At 39.1% G+C, this 23,573-nt stretch overlaps 1 protein-coding gene across 1 annotated transcript in view; it reads left to right on the top strand.

The window, feature by feature from the left end:
- LOC116623539 (pregnancy zone protein-like) overlaps window positions 1-23,573 on the top strand; it is a 44,629-nt gene that overhangs the window by 20,567 nt on the left and 489 nt on the right. The window contains exons 15-37 of the mRNA XM_032390759.1: window positions 3,286-3,435; window positions 6,254-6,418; window positions 8,615-8,717; window positions 8,938-9,023; window positions 9,736-9,820; window positions 11,535-11,670; window positions 12,057-12,285; window positions 12,787-12,913; window positions 13,116-13,237; window positions 13,452-13,503; window positions 15,439-15,522; window positions 16,313-16,489; window positions 16,776-16,863; window positions 17,503-17,659; window positions 18,069-18,143; window positions 18,433-18,610; window positions 18,903-19,126; window positions 20,017-20,235; window positions 20,388-20,518; window positions 20,893-20,983; window positions 21,623-21,691; window positions 22,050-22,152; window positions 23,119-23,160. Of these exons, the coding sequence (XP_032246650.1) occupies window positions 3,286-3,435; window positions 6,254-6,418; window positions 8,615-8,717; window positions 8,938-9,023; window positions 9,736-9,820; window positions 11,535-11,670; window positions 12,057-12,285; window positions 12,787-12,913; window positions 13,116-13,237; window positions 13,452-13,503; window positions 15,439-15,522; window positions 16,313-16,489; window positions 16,776-16,863; window positions 17,503-17,659; window positions 18,069-18,143; window positions 18,433-18,610; window positions 18,903-19,126; window positions 20,017-20,235; window positions 20,388-20,518; window positions 20,893-20,983; window positions 21,623-21,691; window positions 22,050-22,152; window positions 23,119-23,160 (2,893 nt within the window). The remainder of the gene's footprint in view (window positions 1-3,285; window positions 3,436-6,253; window positions 6,419-8,614; window positions 8,718-8,937; window positions 9,024-9,735; window positions 9,821-11,534; window positions 11,671-12,056; window positions 12,286-12,786; window positions 12,914-13,115; window positions 13,238-13,451; window positions 13,504-15,438; window positions 15,523-16,312; window positions 16,490-16,775; window positions 16,864-17,502; window positions 17,660-18,068; window positions 18,144-18,432; window positions 18,611-18,902; window positions 19,127-20,016; window positions 20,236-20,387; window positions 20,519-20,892; window positions 20,984-21,622; window positions 21,692-22,049; window positions 22,153-23,118; window positions 23,161-23,573) is intronic.

Genomic DNA, 23,573 nt, shown 5'->3' with positions numbered 1-23,573 from the left:
ACAAGGATGTGTCAGTTTTACCCCATTGTACCCCCTGACACACATCCATGTACTGTTGCAGAAACCAGTAACTCACTGTGAGTTAAATTCTGATAATACAGAACAGAGGTATATGTATGTGCCCCATGTTAAGAAACATAGCCTGGGCCCTCTATGATAATGACCATAGCATAGCAGAAAAATCTAACATACTTGCAAATTTCCAAAGAATACATAGTTGTAATAAGAAGCCTACTGAAATATAAATAAGCTTTATCCCAAGAGAATTTTGTGCTGTAATTTTAACATTAACAATCAGATGACATTCACCAACTTCACATATCTTTTTAAAAATATACCTAGAGGGCGCCTGGGTGGCTTAGTTGGTTAAGCGACTGCCTTCGGCTCAGGTCATGATCCTGGAGTCCCAGGATCGAGTCCCGCATCGGGCTCCCTCCTCAGCGGGGAGTCTGCTTCTCCCTCTGACCCTCCCCCCTCTCATGTGCTCTCTCTCTCTCTCTCAAATAAATAAATAAAATCTTTAAAAAAAAATAATAAATAAATAAATAAATAAAAATATACCTAAAAAGACTCTTTAACATGAGTTTTTGGGAGATTAAAACTGCATTTATAGCAAATGAACATTTCTGCAATGAAAACTATATTAGATTATCCTTTTTAAAATATATAATGATCCACATAAATAATGATCCGAGAAAAGTACACAATGGATGCTGATTTAATTTTTAATTCCATCTTCCTAAAGAATGCTAGGAAGGTTTCCAAGAGCATAGTTTCTGTTCTGTTTGAATGTTCTGTGTGTTACTTGTGAACCTGGGGGAGATTCCTGTCTCCAGCTTCCATGCCCTTCCTGCCAATCATGGTAGTTAGGTGTTTGTTAAACCTTGGAAGGGCCGTGTTATGCTAATCACTTTCAGCACAGTTTGCTCATTCCAGCAGTGGTTTTTCTCTGGTACAAAGCATGTGACAACTCCTGAGTAACACCAGAAAACTCCACAAAGAATCAAAAGCCCCCGGACATGATTCTCAACGTCTTCATGTTAAATATCTTGTAACTTACTCATCAGAAGTAGAGATAAGGGGCGCCTGGGTGGCTCAGTCGTTAAGCGTCTGCCTTCGGCTCAGGTCATGATCCCAGGGTCCTGGGATCAAGCCCCACATTGGGCTCCCTGCTTGGCGGGAAGCCTGCTTCTCCCTCTCCCACTCCCCCTGCTTGTGTTCCCTCTCTCACTGTGTCTCTTTCTGTCAAATAAATAAATAAAATCTTAAAAAAAAGAAAGAAAGAAAGAAAGAAAAAGAAGTAGAGATAAGCTGGGGTGCCTGGGTGGCTCAGTCTGTTAATCGTCTGACTCTTGGTTTCAACTCGGGTCATGATCTCAGGGTCGTAGGTGCGTTCTCTCTCTCTCTCACTCTCTCTCAAAAAAAAAAAAGTAAAGATAAGCTATGAAAAAATAAAAGTATTTAGAAGAAAGTTGACTGTTTTTATTTACCACTAAAAGTTAGAAAAGAAAGTTATTAAAATTACAAATTGAGGACCCTAGAAGGTAAACAACCTGACAGGTTGATGAACAGAGTGAAGAGCAGGCTGAGAATGTGAGGGAGGATCCAGGTCAGTTGGAGATGTGTGTTCCCTCAAATCAATAATATACTTTAAGTATTTTCTTCAATTTTCATAGGGATAGAGAAAAGCCATTTTCTATTCAAAATTCATATCCCTCTTTCTTACCTTAAAAATAACAGATTTAGGATACATGTTAAATACAATGTAAGAATTTCAATTGCCTGTCATTCTTGACTGGATATGATTATTTATTAAGGATAACATTGATTAATATGGTTAAGTGAAGACTCTCAAAGTATGTCTTAAAATTCTCTTTTGTTTTCATATCAATAAAACATTTTACATTTTCTAACATAGCCACTTCTTGATTAATAGTATTTTCAGTTGATTATAATCCTAAATAATTCATGTGTTCATTTGAAATAGGCAGTCACAAACATATTTTAAGAAACTTAAATGTTCTAAAAATAAAAACAAACATGCTTAAAATAGAATTCTCCATAAGCAGTGTTTTCATAATATATTGAACTCTAGAGATGAATATTACTTCATTTTTTTAAAGATTTATTTATGTATTTTGAGAGAGAGAGGGAGGGAGCACGAGTGAAGGGAGGGGCAGAGGGAGAGAACCTTCAAGCAGACTCCCTGCTGAGCGCAGGGTTCAATCTCATGACCCATGAGATCATGACCTGAGCTGAAACCAAGAATCAGACGCATAACCGACTGAGCCACTCAGGTGAGCCTAGAGATGAATATTATTTCATTTTGAGGATAAATCAATTAATATTTTTTATATAGGTTTCATGATACATGAATCCAACTGTTACATTAATTCACAGATCACATAGCAGGGTTATCATAGTTAATTTCAGCAATCCAAGCCAAATATTATTTAACTAAACATACTGACATTTCATTCCAATCCAAATCAACTTGCAGTTCAAGAACCTAAAAAGTTACCTGATGCTACTACAGTATCTAAATTCTAAATGATTTTATTTTATATTTTGAATATAAAATAAAACTCAGATTCCACTCAGGAAATGTTTACATAAACATAGGGAACTGATAGTTTCACTTATCAGTGAGTTTCTTCTGGCCAAAGCAGAATCAAATCTCTGAAAAAATTAGGCACAATTTTCCATTATTTTGTAGTTCTTATTCTTTATTCACAGTTCTTTGAATTTTCTCAACCAGTTAACTCTCAGAATGTATATTAGATGTTCAATTTTTTTAATGACCCAATAAATCCCCGATCCCGATAAACAGTACCGCACTCCTTTTGAATGTCAGATGACTAAGACTGCCACCTGGAGGAGACTTCAGGCAGCTGGTCGCATGATTTTTCATGGCACCAGGCAAACTACACACATTCACCACAAAAACACTGCACAGAGAGAGGTCAACTATAGCAAGGTATGTATCTTTGTTAGCATGTGTGTTCTTATTCCCATTCAGGATTCTGTTTCAATGTGACCAAAACCAATTTACATTTCACCAGTTATAGAAGGCGCAGGAAACCTGAGTTAACTGGGAACACATTTCCAAGTTATTCCGGAGATAGTTAACCAGTAGCCCCGAGGTGTATGCACCTCTTAAGCCTGGTCTAAAACGGATGAAGAGAAGCCAAGTGTAGAAAGAACTAGTCCTAGCCTGGGGTAGAAGAGAGTGTTGAGGTAGCAATACTTAGTAAATTGAATGCCATAATCATATCCTCTTTACAGGTAAATTTGAGTTTCTCCGAAGCCCAGAGCCTGCCGGCCTCACACAACAACCTGGAGGTCATGGCCACTCCTCACTCCCTCTGTGCCCTCCGTGCCGTAGACCAGAGCGTTCTGCTGATGAAGCCTGAAGCTGAGCTCTCCCCTCAGTCGGTGAGTCCCCTTTCAGCCTCGCATGTCAGAAAATGCACCAATGAGAAGACCAGCTTGAGAAACTGGAGGTTGTAACTAAGAGGACACGTTCTTCCGAGTGTCGGGCATAGCGTAGTAAGTTATGTATGAGATGGAATTAGGTTCAGTTCCACAAAAGACATTGCACAAAGGGCTTCACAGGTCTCACCTCGCTTCATTCTCTGTTATAATACAATCTCGGTGAGGGAGCAACATGGCTGCCCTGCCGCGTTCCCTGCCTGGCACGGTACCTCCTGCATAAAAGATGCTCAACACAGGGCACCTGGTGGCTCAGTTGGTTAAGCGACTGCCTTCGGCTCAGGTCATGATCCTGGAGTCCCTGGATCGAGTCCCACATCGGGCTCCCTGCTCGGCAGGGAGTCTGCTTCTCCCTCTGACCCTCCCCCCTCTCATGTGCTCTCTCTCATTCTCTCTCTCTCAAATAAATAAATAAAATCTTAAAAAAAAAAAAAAGATACTCAACACATTGTCAATGAATGAATACATGAAGAATAGCTCTTTAAGGTGGGTATTATTACCTTAATTTTAAGAATGAAGAAAACTCAGCTAGGATAGATCAAGCCACTACAGAAAGAGCAGGCCAAAAATCTATCTTAAGGGTGGAATTGGAATCAAATTTCTCATTTGATGTCACCTTTAATGCACCACGTTTCAAGATAGTTTGTGAAATGCCCGATTTTTAAGCTTTCCTTAAAATCCAGGCACTTACTCACTGCTTTGAAATATGGACAAAAGAGAGTTTCCATTCAAACTTGTCTTTTAGAGATGCCTCTTGTAACGAAGCACTTTCCAATAAGCCCTGTAGTTTACTTTCATCGTCCCTTTATTTATCTAACAAATGTTCACTGCATCTTGACTAGAGGCTGGAGCCTGCTCTGGGAACAGGAGTTCTATTGGTAAACAATCAGACGTGGTTTTTTGACCATCTTAGGCTTACAGTCTTACTTGGTATTAAAATAAACAAACAAGCAACAGAAACAAATAAACATGTAATAGTTCCAAATTCTGCTAAGTATAATGGAAGGAACAAAAAAAAAAATGTTGACATAAAGAAAAAACGAGTTGGACATTTTTTGAAATAGTGATTAGGAGTGTCCTCTTAGAGGGTCAGGAAACAAAGGGCTAGGGGCAGGCATGAAAAAGAATGAGAGCAGCGTGCCTGTAGGTCTTGAGGTCACACTAAGACTGGAGTGCTCTAAAAGGAAAAGGTAATGGCCTAATATGTAGTGGGGGGTGGGGGGCGAAGGATAGTAGAGACTGTAAGTAAAATGGAAAGTAAGGAAGATTGTGACGAGCTTTGTTAGCCTGGAGCAGAATTTGGAGTTGACAGTAAATGCTATGGTAAATCTCAAGAGTTTTTGTTTTTATTTTTGTTTTTATTTTTTTTATTTTATTTTTTTTTTTTTTAAAGATTTTGTTTATTTATTTGACAGAGAGAGATACACAGCGAGAGAGAGAACACAAGCAGGGGGAGTGGGAGAGGGAGAAGCAGGCTTCCCACAGAGCAGGGAGCCCGATGCGGGGCTCGATCCCAGGACTCCGGGATCATGACCTGAGCCGAAGGCAGACGCTTAACGACTGAGCCACCCAGGCGCCACCTGTTTTTATTTTTTTTTAAGATTTTATTTATTTATTTGAGAGAGAGAGAGAGCACGAGTGGGGGCAGGGGGGGAAAGGGAGAAGCAGGCTCCCCGCTGAGCAGGAAGACCAGTTCACAGCTCGATCCCAAGACCCCAAGATCATGACCTGATCACAGGGCAGACACTTAACCACCGAGCCAACCAGGCGTCCCAAATCTGAAGAGTTTTAAACAGCAGAGTGACAATTCAGTTTCTCTGTTAAGAAGATGTTGTTTTCTGCTGAGAGGATGAGAGCAAGGATGAAAGAACAGAAATAGTTAGTAGGTTATTGTAGTAACATAGATAAGAGATGAACGCAGCCAGATTAGGAGGTCTGCACGGAGGCCAGTGTTTGCTTAATGGCCTGGGTACTATGTGACTGAGCAGGTGGCCCGACACTAGGCTCTCGGCAAAAAGTCAACTGCAGTTGGTTTATTTCTCGGTTGCCTGTGCACCTAGTTTTTTCTCAAGCTAAAGTTGGTCCTGAAACAGTACACTAAAGCAAACAAACAAAACACTTAGTAAGAGTTAAAAACAACTTAATCATTTTATAAAGTGGGAAAAGAAATGAATCAAGAATTTACAGTGATTATTTCTGAGTGATGGGATTATGAGTGGCTTTTGTTCTCTCATCACACTTCTCTGTACTGTTCACATTTTCTGCTTCCTTTCTTTTTAAAGATTTATTTATTTATTTGAGAGAGAGAGAGTGCACATGCAAGTAGGGGAGGGGAACAGAGGGAAAGGGAGAATCTCAAGCAGACTCCCCGAACGTGGAGCCCAATGTGGGGCTTGATCTCATGACCCTGAGATGATCATGACCTGAGCCACCCAGAAGCCCCTCGACTTCCTTTTAAAAGAATGCATTTGGGCTAGGACACGGGAGACTTCAGTTTAATTCTTACTCAACCAAAATGGGCTCTGAGACTTTGGTCAATTAATTTGATTTCTCTATGTATTCATTTCTCTTGTACAACAGCAGGATTAGGATCCATAACTTTCATTATCTCCGCATGATTGTCTGTGTTCCTTTTTATAGTGTTGGCATGGGAGTATTAAATAAACACCACAATCTTTTAAATCTCAAATTGAACATTATCACACAAAACAAAATTAAAAAATAAAACAAGAGTTTTCCCTTTGTTCTCTCAATATTGTAGGTCTATAATTTGCTACCAGTAAAGAGTGTCCTTAGCGTTGGATATGGAGGTCCCCTGAACAAAGATGATGAGCAATGTATCAATGCAGAGGACATAATTCACAATGGAATCGTTTACACACCAAAACGGATCCTGGATGATGATGATGTTTACAGTATTTTTGAGGTAATTCATCGGCCTGAAAATATAACCAAAACCGAGTTTTAAGTCTTTGTTAAAATGGAGAACAAGTGGATTTCTAAGCTCTAGAATCTGATTTTGTGCCCCCTAAAACAAAGCTAAAATTAACAGAGAAATACTGAACCCTCAGAGGAATGGAGAACTTTGTATACATACAGATATTCAATCACCAATTTATCTGGCTCTTTAAAGAACAAAGGGTGTACTTTTAGAGACCACAACCTTAACCAAGTTGATCCCAAAGCCGTTTACTACTGTCATATCCTCCTCTCAGCCTCTGTCAGAGATTCTAGTATGTGAGAATAACCAAACATTTTCCATAGTACCTCTGCTGTCCTTGGCAAGTGAATACCTTATTAGCAGCCTTATAGCAAGCAGCCTTTTGCACAATAAATACATATTGAATGAATAAATGACTGAAAACACAAAGTATAATACTTTCATCATCTTCAGTACAGCAAAATTTCCGGAAAACTTGGAAGTAGCCTTTCAGAAGAAAAGATTTACAAAACTTGGGTAGGCACTCTGGCATTACGGGTCTATTAGATAAAATGTTTATCTTTGAGATTAACTGTAATGAGGCAGTGTTATGCAAGGAGAGTTTATCCGGTTTGTGAGATTAAATCTTATCACCACTGGAAGGACTAACCACTCTCTTTATACTTTGAGGAAAACATGTCATTCTTCTGCAGCGCGGCAGACGGCAATTTAAATCTCCCTCTTCTGGAGCCTCCAGAATCATCAATTAGTTGGTGGTAGGGATAGGAAGAGGACTTTTTAGGTTTACTAGCTAAATGTTTAATCTTTAAACATGTATTTCTGATGTCTTTCTCCCTATTCCATGTCATGTCACTACGGACAGTGTCCTGCCACTCAGGGCAGTGCCCGATGTCCTACAATTTCCCAGTACTCTGAGATAAGACAGCAAGTAGTATTTACCTGTGACTACTATTGAAGAAAAAGACAGTTGGGACCAGGTGGGCTGTAGGAATCAGGTTATACTGTAGGCATCTGCATGTCCGTTTTGGGTGCAGAGATTCAAGATACTTAAAACAAGGAAGAGAGGAGGTAAGAATAAATTATGAAAGAGCTGAGCTGAGTATAGAGATTCAGGGAAAGGTATATATTTTCCAATAAAACATGAACAAAGCCAATTTTACTAAGACCGTGAAGAAAAATCTCCAATATGCAACCCTATAATTTCAAATGAAAAGAAACAAATTACTCTGTACAGTAAAGCCATGAGATACACACACACACACACACACACACACACACACACGTTATATTTGTTTGGGGGGAGAAAAGAAAGGGAAGATAAACATCCTAGTGTAAAATATTTAGTTTCTTGGATGCAAAATATAAAGGGGCATCAGCTTATAGCACACAAAATTCAGAAATAGGAATCAGAAGACATGAGTTCTGATCCCAACTTCTGTTCACTAACTGAATGAACTGGACTTTCTGTGAATCTGTTTTCCTATTTATAAAATAGCTCTGTTCCCTATTGTGTGGAATTTTCACAAGGGTCCTATGAGCTCTGTTCATAATAATATGAAAGTGTGATAATGTAGGGAAGGAAAAATTTTTCCTCTACCCTCCTTCAGGGTCTTCCGGCTGAACTAAGAATTAATTTACATGAGACAGATTAACTGGAGAAAAAAATAGTTTAATTACATGTTCACAAAGGCCCAATAATGAAACCGAGACCTAAAGAAATGAACAAGCTCCTGGTTCTTATACTTTTTAGACAAAGACACAATGAATTTAGGACAGATTGACAGGATAAGGAAAACAGATGTTTGGGAGCTTTAGGATTCTAAGTGGAATTTGGGTTGAGGTCGTAGATTAGAAAACAAAAATAACAGGGCTTGTTTCTACAGGTTTCTTGGCTTTAAAGTTTCTATCTCTGGTGATAAGGATTTTTTTTTTTTTTCGTTCTTTGTACAGGGAGGGTATCTCTCATGTGGGAGATGTGTTTCCTGCTGTGAGGGGGACAGAGGAGGCACTGAGTGTCCTTGCACCAGCTGTCTCCCGAATAACTTCAACTCAAAATAATCAATATGCCATGTGGGACATTTGGGGGCAGCCTGCCCTTGGCCCCTACAGTCCAAATGTAAGGCAATATTCCACTCTCAAGATTGGATTGCCAGTATGCTTTCATAGTTCTTTTTCGTCCAGTCTGCAGGATTAAATATTTTTACCAACTCAGAAATCCACAAGCCGCATTGTCAGCTGCTTCTGACGCGTCCAGGAATGCCTATGCCCTATGTAGGAAGTAACGGTGAGATTTATTTGCCTGCTAGGATAATAGGAAAAAAATGATGTTTTTCTGCATATAAATGTTGTGACTCTAGAGCAACTTCTTGGTAAGTTTTCTCCAAATAACATCTCCACCGCCCCCCAAAAATGGGATTTTTAAAGCAATTATTGTTTCTTTCTTTTCTCTCTCTCTCTCTCTCTCTCTCTCTCTGAGATCAAAATTGACTGTCATTTTGTCCTAGCCTTCAATGATCTTGCTATTTCAAATCCTCCTTATCCAGGTGGTTTCATCAGCTACATTGGTCAGGATAAGACAGACTATACCGCAGTAACAAACAAACCCCCACATCCCAGTGACTAAGCGTATGACAGCTTTATTTTTTGCTCACACAAAACTGCTTTTGAGTCCAGTAGCTGTCCGGAGCAGCTCGTTACCAGTGAGTCGGGGATACCCGTTCTGCTTTCACCTTGTGACTCCATCTCCAATGTGACATTGAAGGTCATTACCATGGGAAAGGAGTTGGTTCGCACATGACTTTTTTTGGTCAGCTGTGGAAAAGGCATATATCACATCTGCCCTTACTGCAAGGGAGGCTGAGAAATACGAAGGATCATATGGATATTTATCATCTGTGTCATATTCTTTTATAAAAATCAAAGAGATTTTGATATATTGGACAAAATAGAATAATCCAACTTTTAGCAGATATACTACTAGTCTCCTAGTGTGTTTCAGGTATACCTGGAAATGAGGGAAAGTTGAAAAGATTCTGAGTATTTTTTTCGATTGCTGTCAGACCTAGAGAAATTTCTCACTGCATGTTTGAATATCTACTAATCCTACTTCCTAAAAAGAAATGTGCTGGTATAAAGTGTTTCTTAAAAATAAACACATACTTTAATACAGTAGAAATACTTTAATACAGTAGAAATTATTTACCTAAGAAGACAAAGAATAAAGTTCTAGTTGGCAACAGAGGAGTAACTGAGAATATTCCCTCAACAGAAAGAAAACTCTGTGTACAAAAAAAAAGAAAAAAGAAAAAGAAAAAGAAAATTCTGTGTACAGAAAAAAGAGTACTGTGCTAAGAGCAAAGGGACATGTTCTCATCACATTCCTGCATGGTAGGACATATGGAACTTTGAAAATTCACAGACTCACTTAAACTTTCAAAGGTTCAGTTTCTTCCAATCTAAAATCAAAGTGACAACAACAAAGTTACCGAGTGTATGTGTGACTATAAAAGAAGAAAATAGAATTATGATTCCAATAATAGTATGTTTTTTAAAGAAATACTTGAAAAGCACTATTACATTATTTTCATATCCCTCTTAATACCAAGGGTGTATTTTCTTTCCAATTCTAAGGGAAAACATGTTCATAGAATGACCCAGAAAACCTGAAAACAGAGTACCATCATTACATTCCTTTTTTTAAAAAAGATTTATTTATTTGCAAGAGAGAGAGAGAGGTGTCCCACGCAAGCAGGGAGAGGGGCAGCTGGAGAGGGAGAAGCAGACTCCTCGCTGAGCATGGAGCCCAGCACAGCTCCATCTCACAACCCTGAGATCACAACCTGAGCAGAATGATAACCAAGTGTTAGATGCTTAACCGATTGTGCCACCCAGGGACCCCCATCATTGCATTCTTATCCCACATATTCTGTAAGGCTCTAGCAAATTTTGCATTTGTATTTGTCACCTATCCATCCTTTCCTTTTCATTTCCACCTTAGTCTTGTGCCTCATTATTTCATAAGGAAATGACTTAAAAACCACCCTAACTTACCTTTCTTGCCTCCAGTCTTTCTCCACTTCAATCTGTCCTGAATACTGTGAAAGGCATTATCACACTTAAACATGGCTTTTATCATGTCACTTATTTCTCATAGATGGTCACTATTTCCAGAATTCATAGAATTACTGTCCTTAAGGTTTTAAAAAAGCATGTCCTATGATATTATTTTATATATATGTAAAATATATATATGTCACATTTCTATTTATATATTTATACCTGTGCTCCCTATCTTCTGATCTCTAGAGTATCACTTTTTTTTTTTAAATCAGGCTAACTCCTACCATAACAGATCTAATTTATTTGTCCTAATCTTCATGGAGTTTTATTATATAATTACATCTACTATTTACTCAACACAGCCTTAAAATAGACATCCTACTCGATTTTCTCCGTGGAGCATCCCTTCTGACCTCTGCGTGTGTATTAACAGAGCCATTTCCATCAAATACCTCTTCCATTCTCCTCTGTTTCTCATCCTTCAATGATCATCTAAAAGTCTACTTTGGTGAAGTCTTCTTTGGCCAATCTAAAGTTCATTTTCTGTCCTTTATTGAGTCTCTGCTGTCTATAACACATACTTTACTGTATCCTAGAGTTTCTGTCTGTATCTCAATCACCATAAAATAAAAAAGCATTTCTGAAATCCTCTTGCTGTAGCTCCTATTCATTCTTCTTGTTTGATCTTCACTGCAAATGGAGAATACGTGATCATTCTTTCAGCATAAAAAGAATATTTGGTGTATTAAGTTACTCTTTATTCTTCCCGTTACCCATTGAATAATCAGCTTCTAGAGAGCTGCATTTGCTTTCATGTCTAGAGGAAAATACATTTACCTCCAGACTCTTTGAAGAAGCAACAGGATTAACTTTCCTAGAGGACAAATAGATAAATGAACAAAGTCACAAGCTGGTAGATTAAGCTGTTCCAGTAATAAATATTCCCTGAGCAAACGACCTTGTTCTACTCGAGAACTAGGCAACTAGAAATTCATGATAAAAATGAGGCTTACATTGGGCCCTTCATATTGTTCTGCCACAGCCCTTCCTCTAGCACGTGGTATTGAAGGAGCAGTTTATCCAATGTTCATCAGAGAGAATCCTTCAGCTGTGGAAGTGAAAGAGACGGTCCGGAAGTACTTCCCTGAGACCTGGATCTGGGACTTGGTGCCACTCGAGTAAGTTGTGTGTTGCCCAGGATTTCGTTTAGGAAGAGATGTGACTCATCCTCCATGATTCTGATGTTCCTGAGCCTTGCGGTTCTGCTCCACTTCTTTCTGGTAAACATTTAGGTTCATAGTTCATTGATCTCATAGCTCAACAATGCAATTTTTTTTTTTTCTAATTTGGTCCTGAGATATCTAAAATCATGCCAAGTGGGAAACTACCCTTGCCCCCAAAAGGAAAGGAAAACTTTCAGAGACTTTGCTAGGAGTGCTGAATCTAGGATCAGGTTTAGTATTGACCATACTGGGTTACTAGGTTAGCATGCTCCACAATCAGCTTGGGTCCGTGCTAAAAAAAGGATTGACTCACAAAGGCTTCCTCTTATTCTTTTCTCTAGTTCATCAGGTAGAAATGAGTTGGCAGTGAATGTCCCTGACACCATCACGGAGTGGAAGGCTAGCGCACTCTGCTTGTCCGGATCGACAGGGCTGGGCCTCTCCCCCGTCATCTCTCTTCAAGTGTTCCAGCCCTTCTTCCTGGAACTCATTCTCCCCTACTCTGTGGTGCGAGGAGAAGCCTTTACGCTCAAAGCCACCGTGTTCAACTATTTGTCCCATTGCATTCGGGTAAGGGCACTTCTCTGGGAGTGAGCAAAAGTGGAAGGGAGACGCACAGTTGCCATTTAATATCCGGGTCTCCTAGGTAATCTCCCAGCAAATCATAGCTGAAGAATGATGTAGCCTAATTTGGGAACGGAATAGTTGCTAAGAGCAAAGCTCCCTGACTGGTCCAAGGTGGTAAGGTTATATTCATTTGGGGCTTTATTTTTTCTGTGTATTCCTAAATTCAGACATCATTTCCACCTGATTATTTTTCACTCTGACTAAAGCAAACATCTCTTCGTTGTGTTGGCACAAGCCTAAACCCTGGGAATATCTCAATTCTTCTCGGTTTTTCAGTTCCCTATTGGCAACATTAAACTACAAAGCGTTGGACAGGATTTACCTTGTTTGAACAATTTCTCAAAGCCTCTCAATTAGTTTCCATTGTCCCATGAAGCTCCTTGACCCATCATCGTCCCTCGACCTGTGTTCTTTCTCAAACTTGTGCGTGGGTATGGGGGACAGGTCCGTGTGCAGCTGGAAGCCTTTCCTGACAAGTCAGCGGACCTAGTGAAAAAGAATGAAGAAACTCCCTGTGTTTGTGGAAATAGGCAGAAAACTATGTCCTGGGCTGTGACCCCAGAGTCACTGGGTAAGTGGTAAAGTTGTTGACAAATCCTACTTCCTATGTTGTAATGATGTGCTTTCTGCTCTGATCCAGATACATGTTTTTTTCCTCCTCCTTCAACAATGATGCATTGAAAGAAAATGATATGCAATATAGGAGACACTTGAAAAGATAAACCATGCAATATAGAATCACTGTTTAACTCATTAAGAATCTTATTCCCCAGGAAAGGTGAATTTCACAGCTACTGTGGAAGCCCTGAAGTCTCAGGAATTGTGTGGCAACGAGGTGCCAAGAGTCCCAGCACTTCGACGGAAGGATACCGTAATCAAGCCCTTATTAGTTGAGGTATGCCGATAAACTTTCTCTGAGTCTCAGAGCCCTTTTTATATTATATAGCATTATATAATATGTCTGTGACAGTGACATTTCACTCCTCAAAATACAGATGTATCTACAACTCAGCTTCTTACTAACGTTTTCTCTCTACTTTAAAGTGATTGATTTTTTTTCCTATACACTCAGTATGACCTTCTTTTTTCACTTTTTTTTCAATATAAAGCCTGAAGGAATAGAAAAGGAAGAAACTTTCAACACACTCCTCTGTGCTTCAGGTAAGTGTCAAAAATAGACAAAATTCGCATGTTAAGCCACTTGCCAAAGTGTATAATTTTAGAATGCTCTTTGTGGTATGTTTTCCTCTGGAAAAAAAAATAGTGTACTCTCCCATGTGCAAATCTAACGATATTTGATTCAGAACAGTCTTTTCCTGATGAAGGCTTATAGAAGTTAAAAGACTTACCTAAAAGCTCCTGGCTAATAATGAGAACTAAAGTTGATGACCATAGAATAGGATTCTTTCCAATATCCCTGTGTTTTTCAAACTTCCTCCTAAACAATTTTTGAAGTATTAAAATATCTATGTGGCAATAGTACTATTTATTATTCAATTAATAGTTTAAAGGTACTCAAGTTTAATTTACTTGTGTAAGTTACTTGAAGAAGAACTTCAGGTCACCAACATATATAGGAAACCAATATTTTACTAATACCATTAATATAATCATATAAAAATTACCTTTAAAATACTCAACTCTGCACCATCTAGAATCATCTTGAGGATGATGTTCAGTGTGCAGATCTCTCCTCTCTAGAAGCATCCCTTCCCTTGATAATCTCATTTAGTAACAGAACTCGAATAACAACTTTGTACTGGAGACCACAAAATATACAACTTGGGTCCACACTGCTTTCCTAACTCGAACTCGTGTATTCAGTTGCCCATAATCATCTCCACTTACAGGCCTGTAGGCTAATAGGCATCTCAAACTAGCATGTTCAAAACTGCTCTTCTGCTGGTCCCCACAAACCCACTCCTCCTACAATTTTCTCCATCTCAGATGATGGAAATTCGGTTTTTTTACTTGCTTGAAATAAAAACTTTGGAGTCATCCTTTACAATGTTCTTTCTCTTATACTCCACACCCAATCTACTTTCAAATCTAGTTGGTTCCACCTTCACATTATATCCAGAATCTTCCCACTTCTCACCATGTCCACTTCTACTCTAGTCTTTTCTCTCTTGGATCTTCTCAATAACCTCTTAACTGGTCTCCTGGTCATCTTTCCTTGATCCCCTACAGCAAGAGGAATCATTTAAAGCACATTTCAGATCATGTGCCTCTTCTGTTCAAATCTTCCAAGAGTTTCCCACATCCCTGAAAGTTAAAGCCTATGTCTCCAATGTCCCCTCCAAACCCTCGCTACTGCCATGACTTCATATCCTATTACTCTCTCCCTTACTCACCCTCCTCTGGCCACACCGGACTCCTAGATTGGTCTTGCAACACAGCCACCATGCTCTAATCTCTGAAATCTTTTCACTTTTTGTTCCTTCTTCCTGGAAGTCTCTTCCCTCAGATATCTATAAATCTTACTCCTTGACATACATAAAGTCTCCAGTCACCTCTGATTTTGTTTTATCAAAGAGGGGAACCTGCTTCCCATACCCTACACTTTCTGATTTGCTCTGTCTTACTAGCTCATCCATATAAACACTCTGCTTTAATTTTCTCTATAGAACTTATTAGCATCTATCATACTAAATATTTATTTGTTATCTTATTACTCCCATTAAAGTGAAAACTTGTAAGTCAGGAAATTTTTTTGAAAATTGTTTATCATTGCACTTAAAACAGAACTTGGCATATAGCACACACTTAACACATATTTATGACATGAATGTTATTTTCAAAAAACACTAATAATAAGTACTAACATAAACAATGAAGGGAAAGAAATAAGCATAACATAAGGTATATGCTTATAAGGAAATCTGTAAAAATTTAGCACCAACATATATTAATATGAACTTCACTGCGAGATGAATCATGACTTTAGGAGAAAATCAGACTGCATCAAAGAAATTATAGAATGATCAAGAGACATAAGAGGTTGGAATTTGATCAAAAAGAGGAAAAATTTCAAAAAAATAGAATATTTCTCTCATTTTTTTCCTTCCCTTATATATATTTGTCTTCTTTCATTAGAAACTGGTGTATCTGAAAAGTTGTCACTAAAAGTTCCTTCAGATGTGGTTGAAGGATCTGCCAGGGCGACATATTCGGTTTTGGGTGAGTCTGCCAGCCCAAGGCAAGCAGCTGTCCATCTCATTACTCTAGTGCATGCAGCCTCACCATCCACAGTTAATGAAGACTTTGGCTGTAGGCATTGGATTGAGAGAAAGAGCGCTAAGCTAAGAATCGCATTGTATATTAGTCAGAAAGGGGGTTGAATAGATGTTGTGCTACTTATTATACCTTGACATACTCGAAAGAGTAAAAAGGGTCACTTCTCTGTGCCCTCATCTTCAGAGATTGACTAGGTGGTGATGCTTCCTAATAGATTTGAAAACAGTTGGTTTTTACCAGACATGCGGTTCATCAGAAAAGATGTGCCCAGCCATTGTTTTTCCCATCCTGGAATCATCGACTTTCTTTGTCCCACTTTTCTCTATCCTTTCTATTTCTTGTTTTTCTTCAGCTCTTATGCTTTCTTGTCCTTCCCTCCATACGTGATTTGACCTCTCATTTAGCTAGTAATCTATCTTCCTATCCCAACAGAAACCAGCTCTGCGTTCCTCCGATTTTTTTTTAAGGATTTATTTATTTATTTGAGAGAGAGAGAAAGAGGGGGAGAGAGAGAGAAAGAGAGCGCCCGTGCTAGCGAGTAGAGGGAGGAGCAGGGCAGAGGGAGAGAATTCTTAAGCAGACTCCCTGCTGAGCACAGAGCCCAACGCAGGGCTCGATCCCATGACCCATGAGATAGATCATGACCTAAGCAGAAACCAAGAGTTGGACACTTGAATGACTGAGCCACCCAGGCACTCTTCCTCTGATTTTTTTAATGTCTTTCACTCCCCAGGTGACATATTAGGCTCTGCAATGCAAAATCTTCATAATCTTCTCCAGATGCCGTATGGTTGTGGAGAGCAAAATATGGTCCTTTTTGTCCCTAACATCTATGTTCTGAACTATCTGAATGAGACACGACAGCTGACAGAGACTATCAAGTCCAAAGCCATCAGCTACCTCATCAGTGGTGAGCAATAATCCCAAAAGGAGAAATCTTAATTGATTTCCCAAATATCTCTCTCAGTGAACTCAAATCAGCATCCCTTTGGTTAAGATTTCATAATCACTGTTGCTGTGACAACCAATGAAATGTCCCACTCTACTACCGAAAATTCAATGGCATTATCAAGCCTTGGAGACATCTTAATAAAATAGTAGTTTTCCTATGATTCCTATCCAAGTATTGAGGAAAAAACTGATTTATTCTCCAACGTCTCTGCTATTTCATAAATCTACGAATATTTCTTCTTCAGGGTACCAAAGGCAGTTGAATTATAAGCACAGTGATGGTTCATACAGCACCTTTGGGGATCATAGTGGCAGAAGTCAGGGAAACACTTGGTAAGATAATTATTTCCACATGCTTGCTATAGATCCATTCTATTCTGGAATTCTGGGAATAATTATTCTCTGATACCTGGAGTTCTTTCATGGAAATGTGTTACCCTTTAAAAATCCATATGTCTGTCATCACTACTGTGTGATCTCACCATTTCGTGTATGAATGCAGGCCATCTGTGATAGCACAGTAAATAGCAGTAAAATAAAGATCCCCCCAAATGGAAATATAAGGCAGAAAGTGTTATAATGTGAAATGGTAGTAGGAGAAGCTTCTATACTGTGCATTAAGGGAAAGGAAGAGGGAAAAGACACAAGAGACTGTGATGTTATTAAAATCATTCAGGAAATCGCAGTGTGGGTGATGGAAAGGTTCGGAGGCTCCAGCAAACATTTCGTGAGAAAAAAAAAAAAAGTGGAAAGCATCAATTCAGGAGAAACCAATAAAGTTGAGATTTAAAAAAGGATTTCAGATATTTGATGAACAAACAAGAATATTTAGTGTGCAAGTGTCATTTCCCCACCGATTTTCCCCAACAATTTCCTCCCCTGGATGGCGAAGACCAATGTCTGAATGCAGTTGCCCAAAGTGAGCTTTAAATGTGAGATGGTCCTCATGTCTGTCTCTCCTGTGCTGGACAGGCTCACTGCATTTGTGCTCAAGTCCTTTGCTCAAGCCCGGTCGCACATTTTTGTGGAGATGTCACACATCACCAATGCCCTCACCTGGCTCTCACAGAGACAGAAAGAAAATGGTTGTTTCCAGCGCTCCGGATCACTGCTAAATAATGCTATTAAGGTAGTGCCATTCATTTTGTTCTAGTCCCTGAAAATAGTGACATGTAATGAGGAGAAAATGAGGAGAAAATGCGTCCTGCTGATTCCTCACATCTTGGTGACATAGCTTTGAGGAAGGATGGTACTCTCTAAAGCTTCTGAAATCTGACAATAAATTAGTAGTTTTTTACTAAATTATAAAATGCTGTGCAAAAAAAAAAAAAAAACCCAATATATTACTAAAAGTGAGGGGAAATGACTTGGGACAGATTCGAGAATTTGAGGGTGGAGGGGAAAGGGGGAAAAATCAATAATGTTGCACAAGAAAAGATGCTTTCTAGTGAAGAGTGTGCAGGGGGATACGTAGAATGAGCCAGCTCTGGCTAATGAATGTTGGAGTGTTTGAGTATCTCTGCCTCTGATCTTTACAGGGTGGGGTAGACGATGAACTGACACTCTCTGCCTACATCACCGTTGCTCTCCTGGAGATGCCACTACCTGTCGCTGTATGTACCAGCACAGTCCCTGTAGCTCCCTCACAAATATAAGGAATACAAATCATGAAACTATGACTCTCTGAGGAAAATGAGTTGTGGTTTTCATGTTATTTAGTTCTGGTATATTTCACTAGACCATAAAAGACCAGATCCCTTTGGAAGCTGCAGAGGAAATGATTCTCTGGTCAGAGCCCGTGATGTTACATGGCACGTTGTGCCCTTTAATCTGGTGTTAGCCCGTGGACAATTCATTAGCCTGCTTCTGCTATCTAAAGATCTCTTTTCATCTGCCTTATAGCACCCTGTTGTCCGCAATGCTCTGTTCTGCCTGGAAAATGCCTGGGGATCCATCTCAGAGGCCCGAGGAAGTCTTGTCTATACCAAGGCATTATTGGCCTATGCCTTTGCCCTAGCAGGAAACCAGGCAAAGCGAAGTGAGCTTCTTGAATCGTTGGACAAAGACGCTGTGAAAGAAGGTAAGGGCTGCTACTGCACAATTCACCTCCCAAATCACCAGTGATTGACGGGCGCCTGGGGGGCTCGGTGGGTTAAGCGTCTGCCTTCGCTTGGATCATGATCTCAGGGTCCTGGGATCGAGCCCCACGTCGGGCTCCCTGCTCAGTGGGGAGACTGCTTCTCCCTCTACCCGTCCTCCCCTGCTCATGATCTCTCTCTCGCAATTAAATAAATAAAATCTTTTAAAATTAATTAATTAATTAATTAAGATCATTCTTTAAGTTTAAGATCACATCCTGTTCTATTTCAAAGAGGATTCGATCCACTGGCAGCGTCCTGGGAAAGTTGAAGACGTTACGACATTCTATTATCAACCCCGGGCTCCTTCTGTTGAAGTGGAGATGACTTCATACGTGCTTCTTGCCTATCTTACTGCTTGGCCGGCCCCATCTTCAGAAGACCTGTCTGTGGCCTCACGTATTGTGAAATGGATCATCAAACAACAAAACCCCAATGGGGGCTTCTCCTCCACTCAGGTCTGTGGAGAGAGCCTCTAGGAAGAAAAATAAATATGTTAATACATGTATAGACACAACCATATTCTAGGAGTTGAATGATCGGACAATATTTCTAATTCATACTTTCTCCATTCCTCCATCACCAGAAAGGTTCCAGCCTCATTATTTTATATATTCATTATTGAATAAAACCCTCTGTACAGTCTCTCACATCTTCTTTCCTTAGTCGACCCCCAAATGGAAAATAAATCAATCTTCCTAATGCAATATTTCATAAAATTACTTCCCTGATAAAGTAAATCTTTTTTTTTCCATCCGAAGACTAAAATTATCTAATAATGTTATTCAAAATATTTACTCTCCCCCAGTAAACACACATATTGCCATCTAATTAGGCTAATCCCTTCACTTTTTCTGGAATTGGCTCTCTCCTTTTTCTATGTCTCCACATAATATTTCCCACCCTGGTAGTCCCTGATGCCTCTCTTTCTGTCTATATAAACCTTTCTCATGATTCATACATAATTTTATTTCTTCTTCACGGTACCTTCTTCAAGTACGTCTTCTTACTCACCTTCTCATGAGGAAGTCTTCTCTTACTAATCTAGCTCTGCCTTCTTTTCCTTTCTCTGAATGTTTACAACAAAAATTATTATATAAATTTCTAAATTATTGAAATAGCTTTTGCTCTATGTCAATGTGTGGGTCTAATTTCCATATGTATAGTGTAAACTACTTGAATGGGGAAACTTTTTTATGTCCCCCTAAAGTACATAGAATAGTTTATGTTAATAACGGGTCTGTGTTTGTCATGAAATAACTCTGAGAGAGGGTGGTATTGATATGATTTACATCCAGTATGATTTTGTTACCTGCACTCCTGTGATTTCTGCCCCATCTTTTTTCAGGATACTGTGGTAGCTCTCCAAGCCCTGTCCAAATATGGAGCAGCAACTTTCAGTAAAAGGGAGAAAGCAACTGTGGTGACTGTCAAGTCTTCAGAGACGTTCTTTGAAGAATTCCAAGTCCACTATGCCAATGGCCTGCTGCTGCAGGAGGTCAGGTTGCCAGAGATTCCAGGGGAATACAGCACGATCGTGTCAGGGTCAGGATGTGTGTATCTTCAGGTGAGACTTCCAGGGTTTAGGGGATGCTACAAATGAGGAGAAAAAGCCTCAAGAATTGGATATGAATCTCCAAATGGAAAAAGAAATGTGCGCTAAAGAGAGACAGACTATTTGAGTGCAATGACAAAGGATTTTTTTTCCATTTGTTTCAGACATCCTTGAGATATAACATCCTGCCCAAGAAAGAAGGGAAAGTCCCCTTCACTCTGAAGGTTGATACTCTCCCCAAGAATTGTGATGGAGTCCGTGCTCACAGGAAATTCCAGATTCACATCAACATTAGGTAAATCCATTTGTTGGTAAGACCTTTTGTAGAATATGGAGCAACTGATTTTCTTTTGCGGGGGAACTCCGTCGTCTCAAGTCACACAATATGAATATGGAATTCTTGCAATATTTACTAACAAGAAAATTTCCTTCACTCACACTGAAAAACCTTAACGTTGAGCATATGATGTTGCCATACCTGCAGAGTGTGAGTTCATAATGATGGGTTTTCCAAATAAGCATAGCAGAAACAAATAGAATAGATAGGGAAGCTGAGTGGTAGTTAAGGATAGGGAACACCAGAAATAATAGAGAAGGGGGAATTTCTGTCTTGAATGAACTCCAAAGAATTTTGTTTGAATGCCTTGTCCGTGTGCCTTGCCTTCATAGTTATACTGGGGAACGACCAAGCTCCAACATGGTCATTGTTGACGTGAAGATGGTATCAGGCTTCATACCTACGAAATCATCAGTGAGAAAGGTAAAGCCTAAATCCTTTACAGATAGCAAAGTCATGATAAATCCTGACATTTATGCTTGTCAATTTTATTGGGTTTTCAAAAGGTTTACTCCCTCACACTTACTTCTCTAGAGTGTTTCCATCATTTTAATAGTGGGTGTCACCATTATGTGGTCTCAGTGTAAGACGTAAGTCATAGACATGGTTAATAATGCTCCAGCAGCCCTTGAGACATTAGGTATGTGGAGAGGTATTGAATTATCATATATTTTAAAAAGGGAAATATATATATACATATGTATAATATAAAAATATATCTCATATATGCACATACATATGATAAATGTGATATTCTTCCTTTTTTCTTTTTATATGGAAAGGATAATTCTCTCTCATACATCATGAAAATGTATATGTTAGAGATAGACTAGATAGATGATAGAGAGATGGACAGATAGATACAGAGATACATAGGTATAGATGATAGAGATGACAGATAATAGAGAAAGGGTTTAATAAATATTACTATTATTCTCAAAGAAATCACAATTAGCAGTTTGGATGTTTATGAACAGCCAGTTAGATCATAAGTACCTGAAAAGTGCTCTTAGCCTGGAATTTCCTCATCCCATATGTCTGGCTTATACTCTTGGTCAACAGCTCCAAGAAAAGCCTCAGATTCAAAAGACTGAAGTGAGCACCAACCATGTCCTGATTTACTTTGAAGAGGTAAGATTCTGTGACTCTGCTAGAAACTACTGAAGTAGTGGACACACCAATCCAGATTCTGGGTAACGTTTTGCACACACAAGTGAAGGAGAAGAAAATAGCCGTAGAGGGAAATGAAGCCTGGATTGGTCAACAAGGCTCAATTTACTACATTTGACTGTCCATAGAATCATCTTTTGTCCTTCTTGTATCTGCCATTGAGTGTATTATGCAAATCTCAAAATGTCCCATTCTTTCCATAGGTTTTGATACAGATGGATAGCATAACCATAAGGTTTGATAATATCATAGGAAGAGAGGATGGGAACTAGAAACTAAGTTAATCTTTGATTCCAATTCAGTTTTCCTGTCTCTCCAGCTAACCAACCAAATTGTGAGTTTCTCCTTCTCAGTGGAACAAGCCATCCAAGTTGACAATTTAAAACCAGCTACTGTAAAAGCCTATGATTATTACGAGACAGGTGAGTGGGATTCAGACATGCTGAGTTTTGAAAGGAAAAAACTGACTAATCTGGTAAAGGGTCACCTTAACTCAAACAAAATCCCACAGTCTTTCACCAGAAGAAAAAGTGAGTTTACAGTCATTGGATAATCATGTGCCCCCTAAACTAGTCTTGAACCATTCTTATAAAGCAATAAGGGGATCGGTTCTTTCTAAATTCTCCTATAAAGTTGTTTGTTCTGGAGTGAAATATTCCAGAAATATAAGTAGAATAGCAATAACTAAAAAAACACCTCAGAACTGATTTGTGATATGAGACCTAAAATTTGATCCATTTTTAAAAATATTTTATTTATTTATTTGAGAGAGACAGAGCATGCATGAGAGAGAGCATGATCTGGGAGGAGGGGCAAAGGGAAAGGGAGAAGCAGACTCCCTGCTGAGCAGGGAGTCGGATGGGGGGACCTGAGCAGAAGGCAGATGCTTAACTGACCGAGCCACCCAGGTGCCCCAAATTTGATCCATTGTTGACTCGTGCCTTGAGTAGTCTCACAAAATTTGGGAAACTCTGTAATATATCAGGAAATTCTTCCATTTGCTCATGACTTTGAACTAGAAATTTACCAGCATCATAACATGCTGGTAGTGTTAAAACTACTCTTTCCTGGAATGAGAAACAGTTCAGAGAGGAAGTTAAACTCCAATAAAGAGAACACAGCTGTGAAGAGGGCCATACAGTATCCCATGGATAGACAACCTTCCATCTGTGAAACCTGCCCCTGACTTCTGTATCCAAGCCCAGTTTTCTCTTACTGCCCCCTCCACTAGTCCTGCATGGTTTAGTACAGAAGTCATTCGTTTCCATTGGCTCCATAACTGTCTTTATTCTTTTTTTCCTAGCTTACACAGTTATTTTACAATTAACTGCCCATATGCTTATTACTGAATGTCTTCACTCTTTCTGTCTTATCATTTTGTGTTTCAGGGGAATTCACTATTGAAGAATACAGGGATCCCTGCAGTGCTGGTAAGGTATAAACAGCGAAGTCTAATGCCAACATAAAGAAAATAAATAAACATCAGTTGTCCATATATGGTTGCTTCTTGAGTACATCCTTATCATATTATAAAGACCATGGTGTATCATTTAGGAACTTAAACGATTTCAAATGTACTATAGAATTTCTTGGTAGAAAAAAATGCAAGTAAAGTATAATTACTGGGTCTGGGGTGACTTGTTTGCAGACAAATCCAGGAATTTACCACATATAAAAACTAAATCATTTAATATTTAGTTTATATTCTATACCCAGTGGTGATATATTTATCACCTATGACCTTTTTAGGATATTTCTAAACTTATACTGGTTAAGGTCAGGAAACTTTTCCCTGTAGTTGTCCCTATAGCACAACATGAGGGATGTGATCTACAAGATTTTC

This window comes from Phoca vitulina, unplaced genomic scaffold (genome assembly GCF_004348235.1).
Source record: "Phoca vitulina isolate PV1807 unplaced genomic scaffold, GSC_HSeal_1.0 scaffold59, whole genome shotgun sequence".
Classification (NCBI taxonomy): domain Eukaryota; kingdom Metazoa; phylum Chordata; class Mammalia; order Carnivora; family Phocidae; genus Phoca; species Phoca vitulina.
This window is presented reverse-complemented; position numbering and strand designations above follow the sequence as displayed.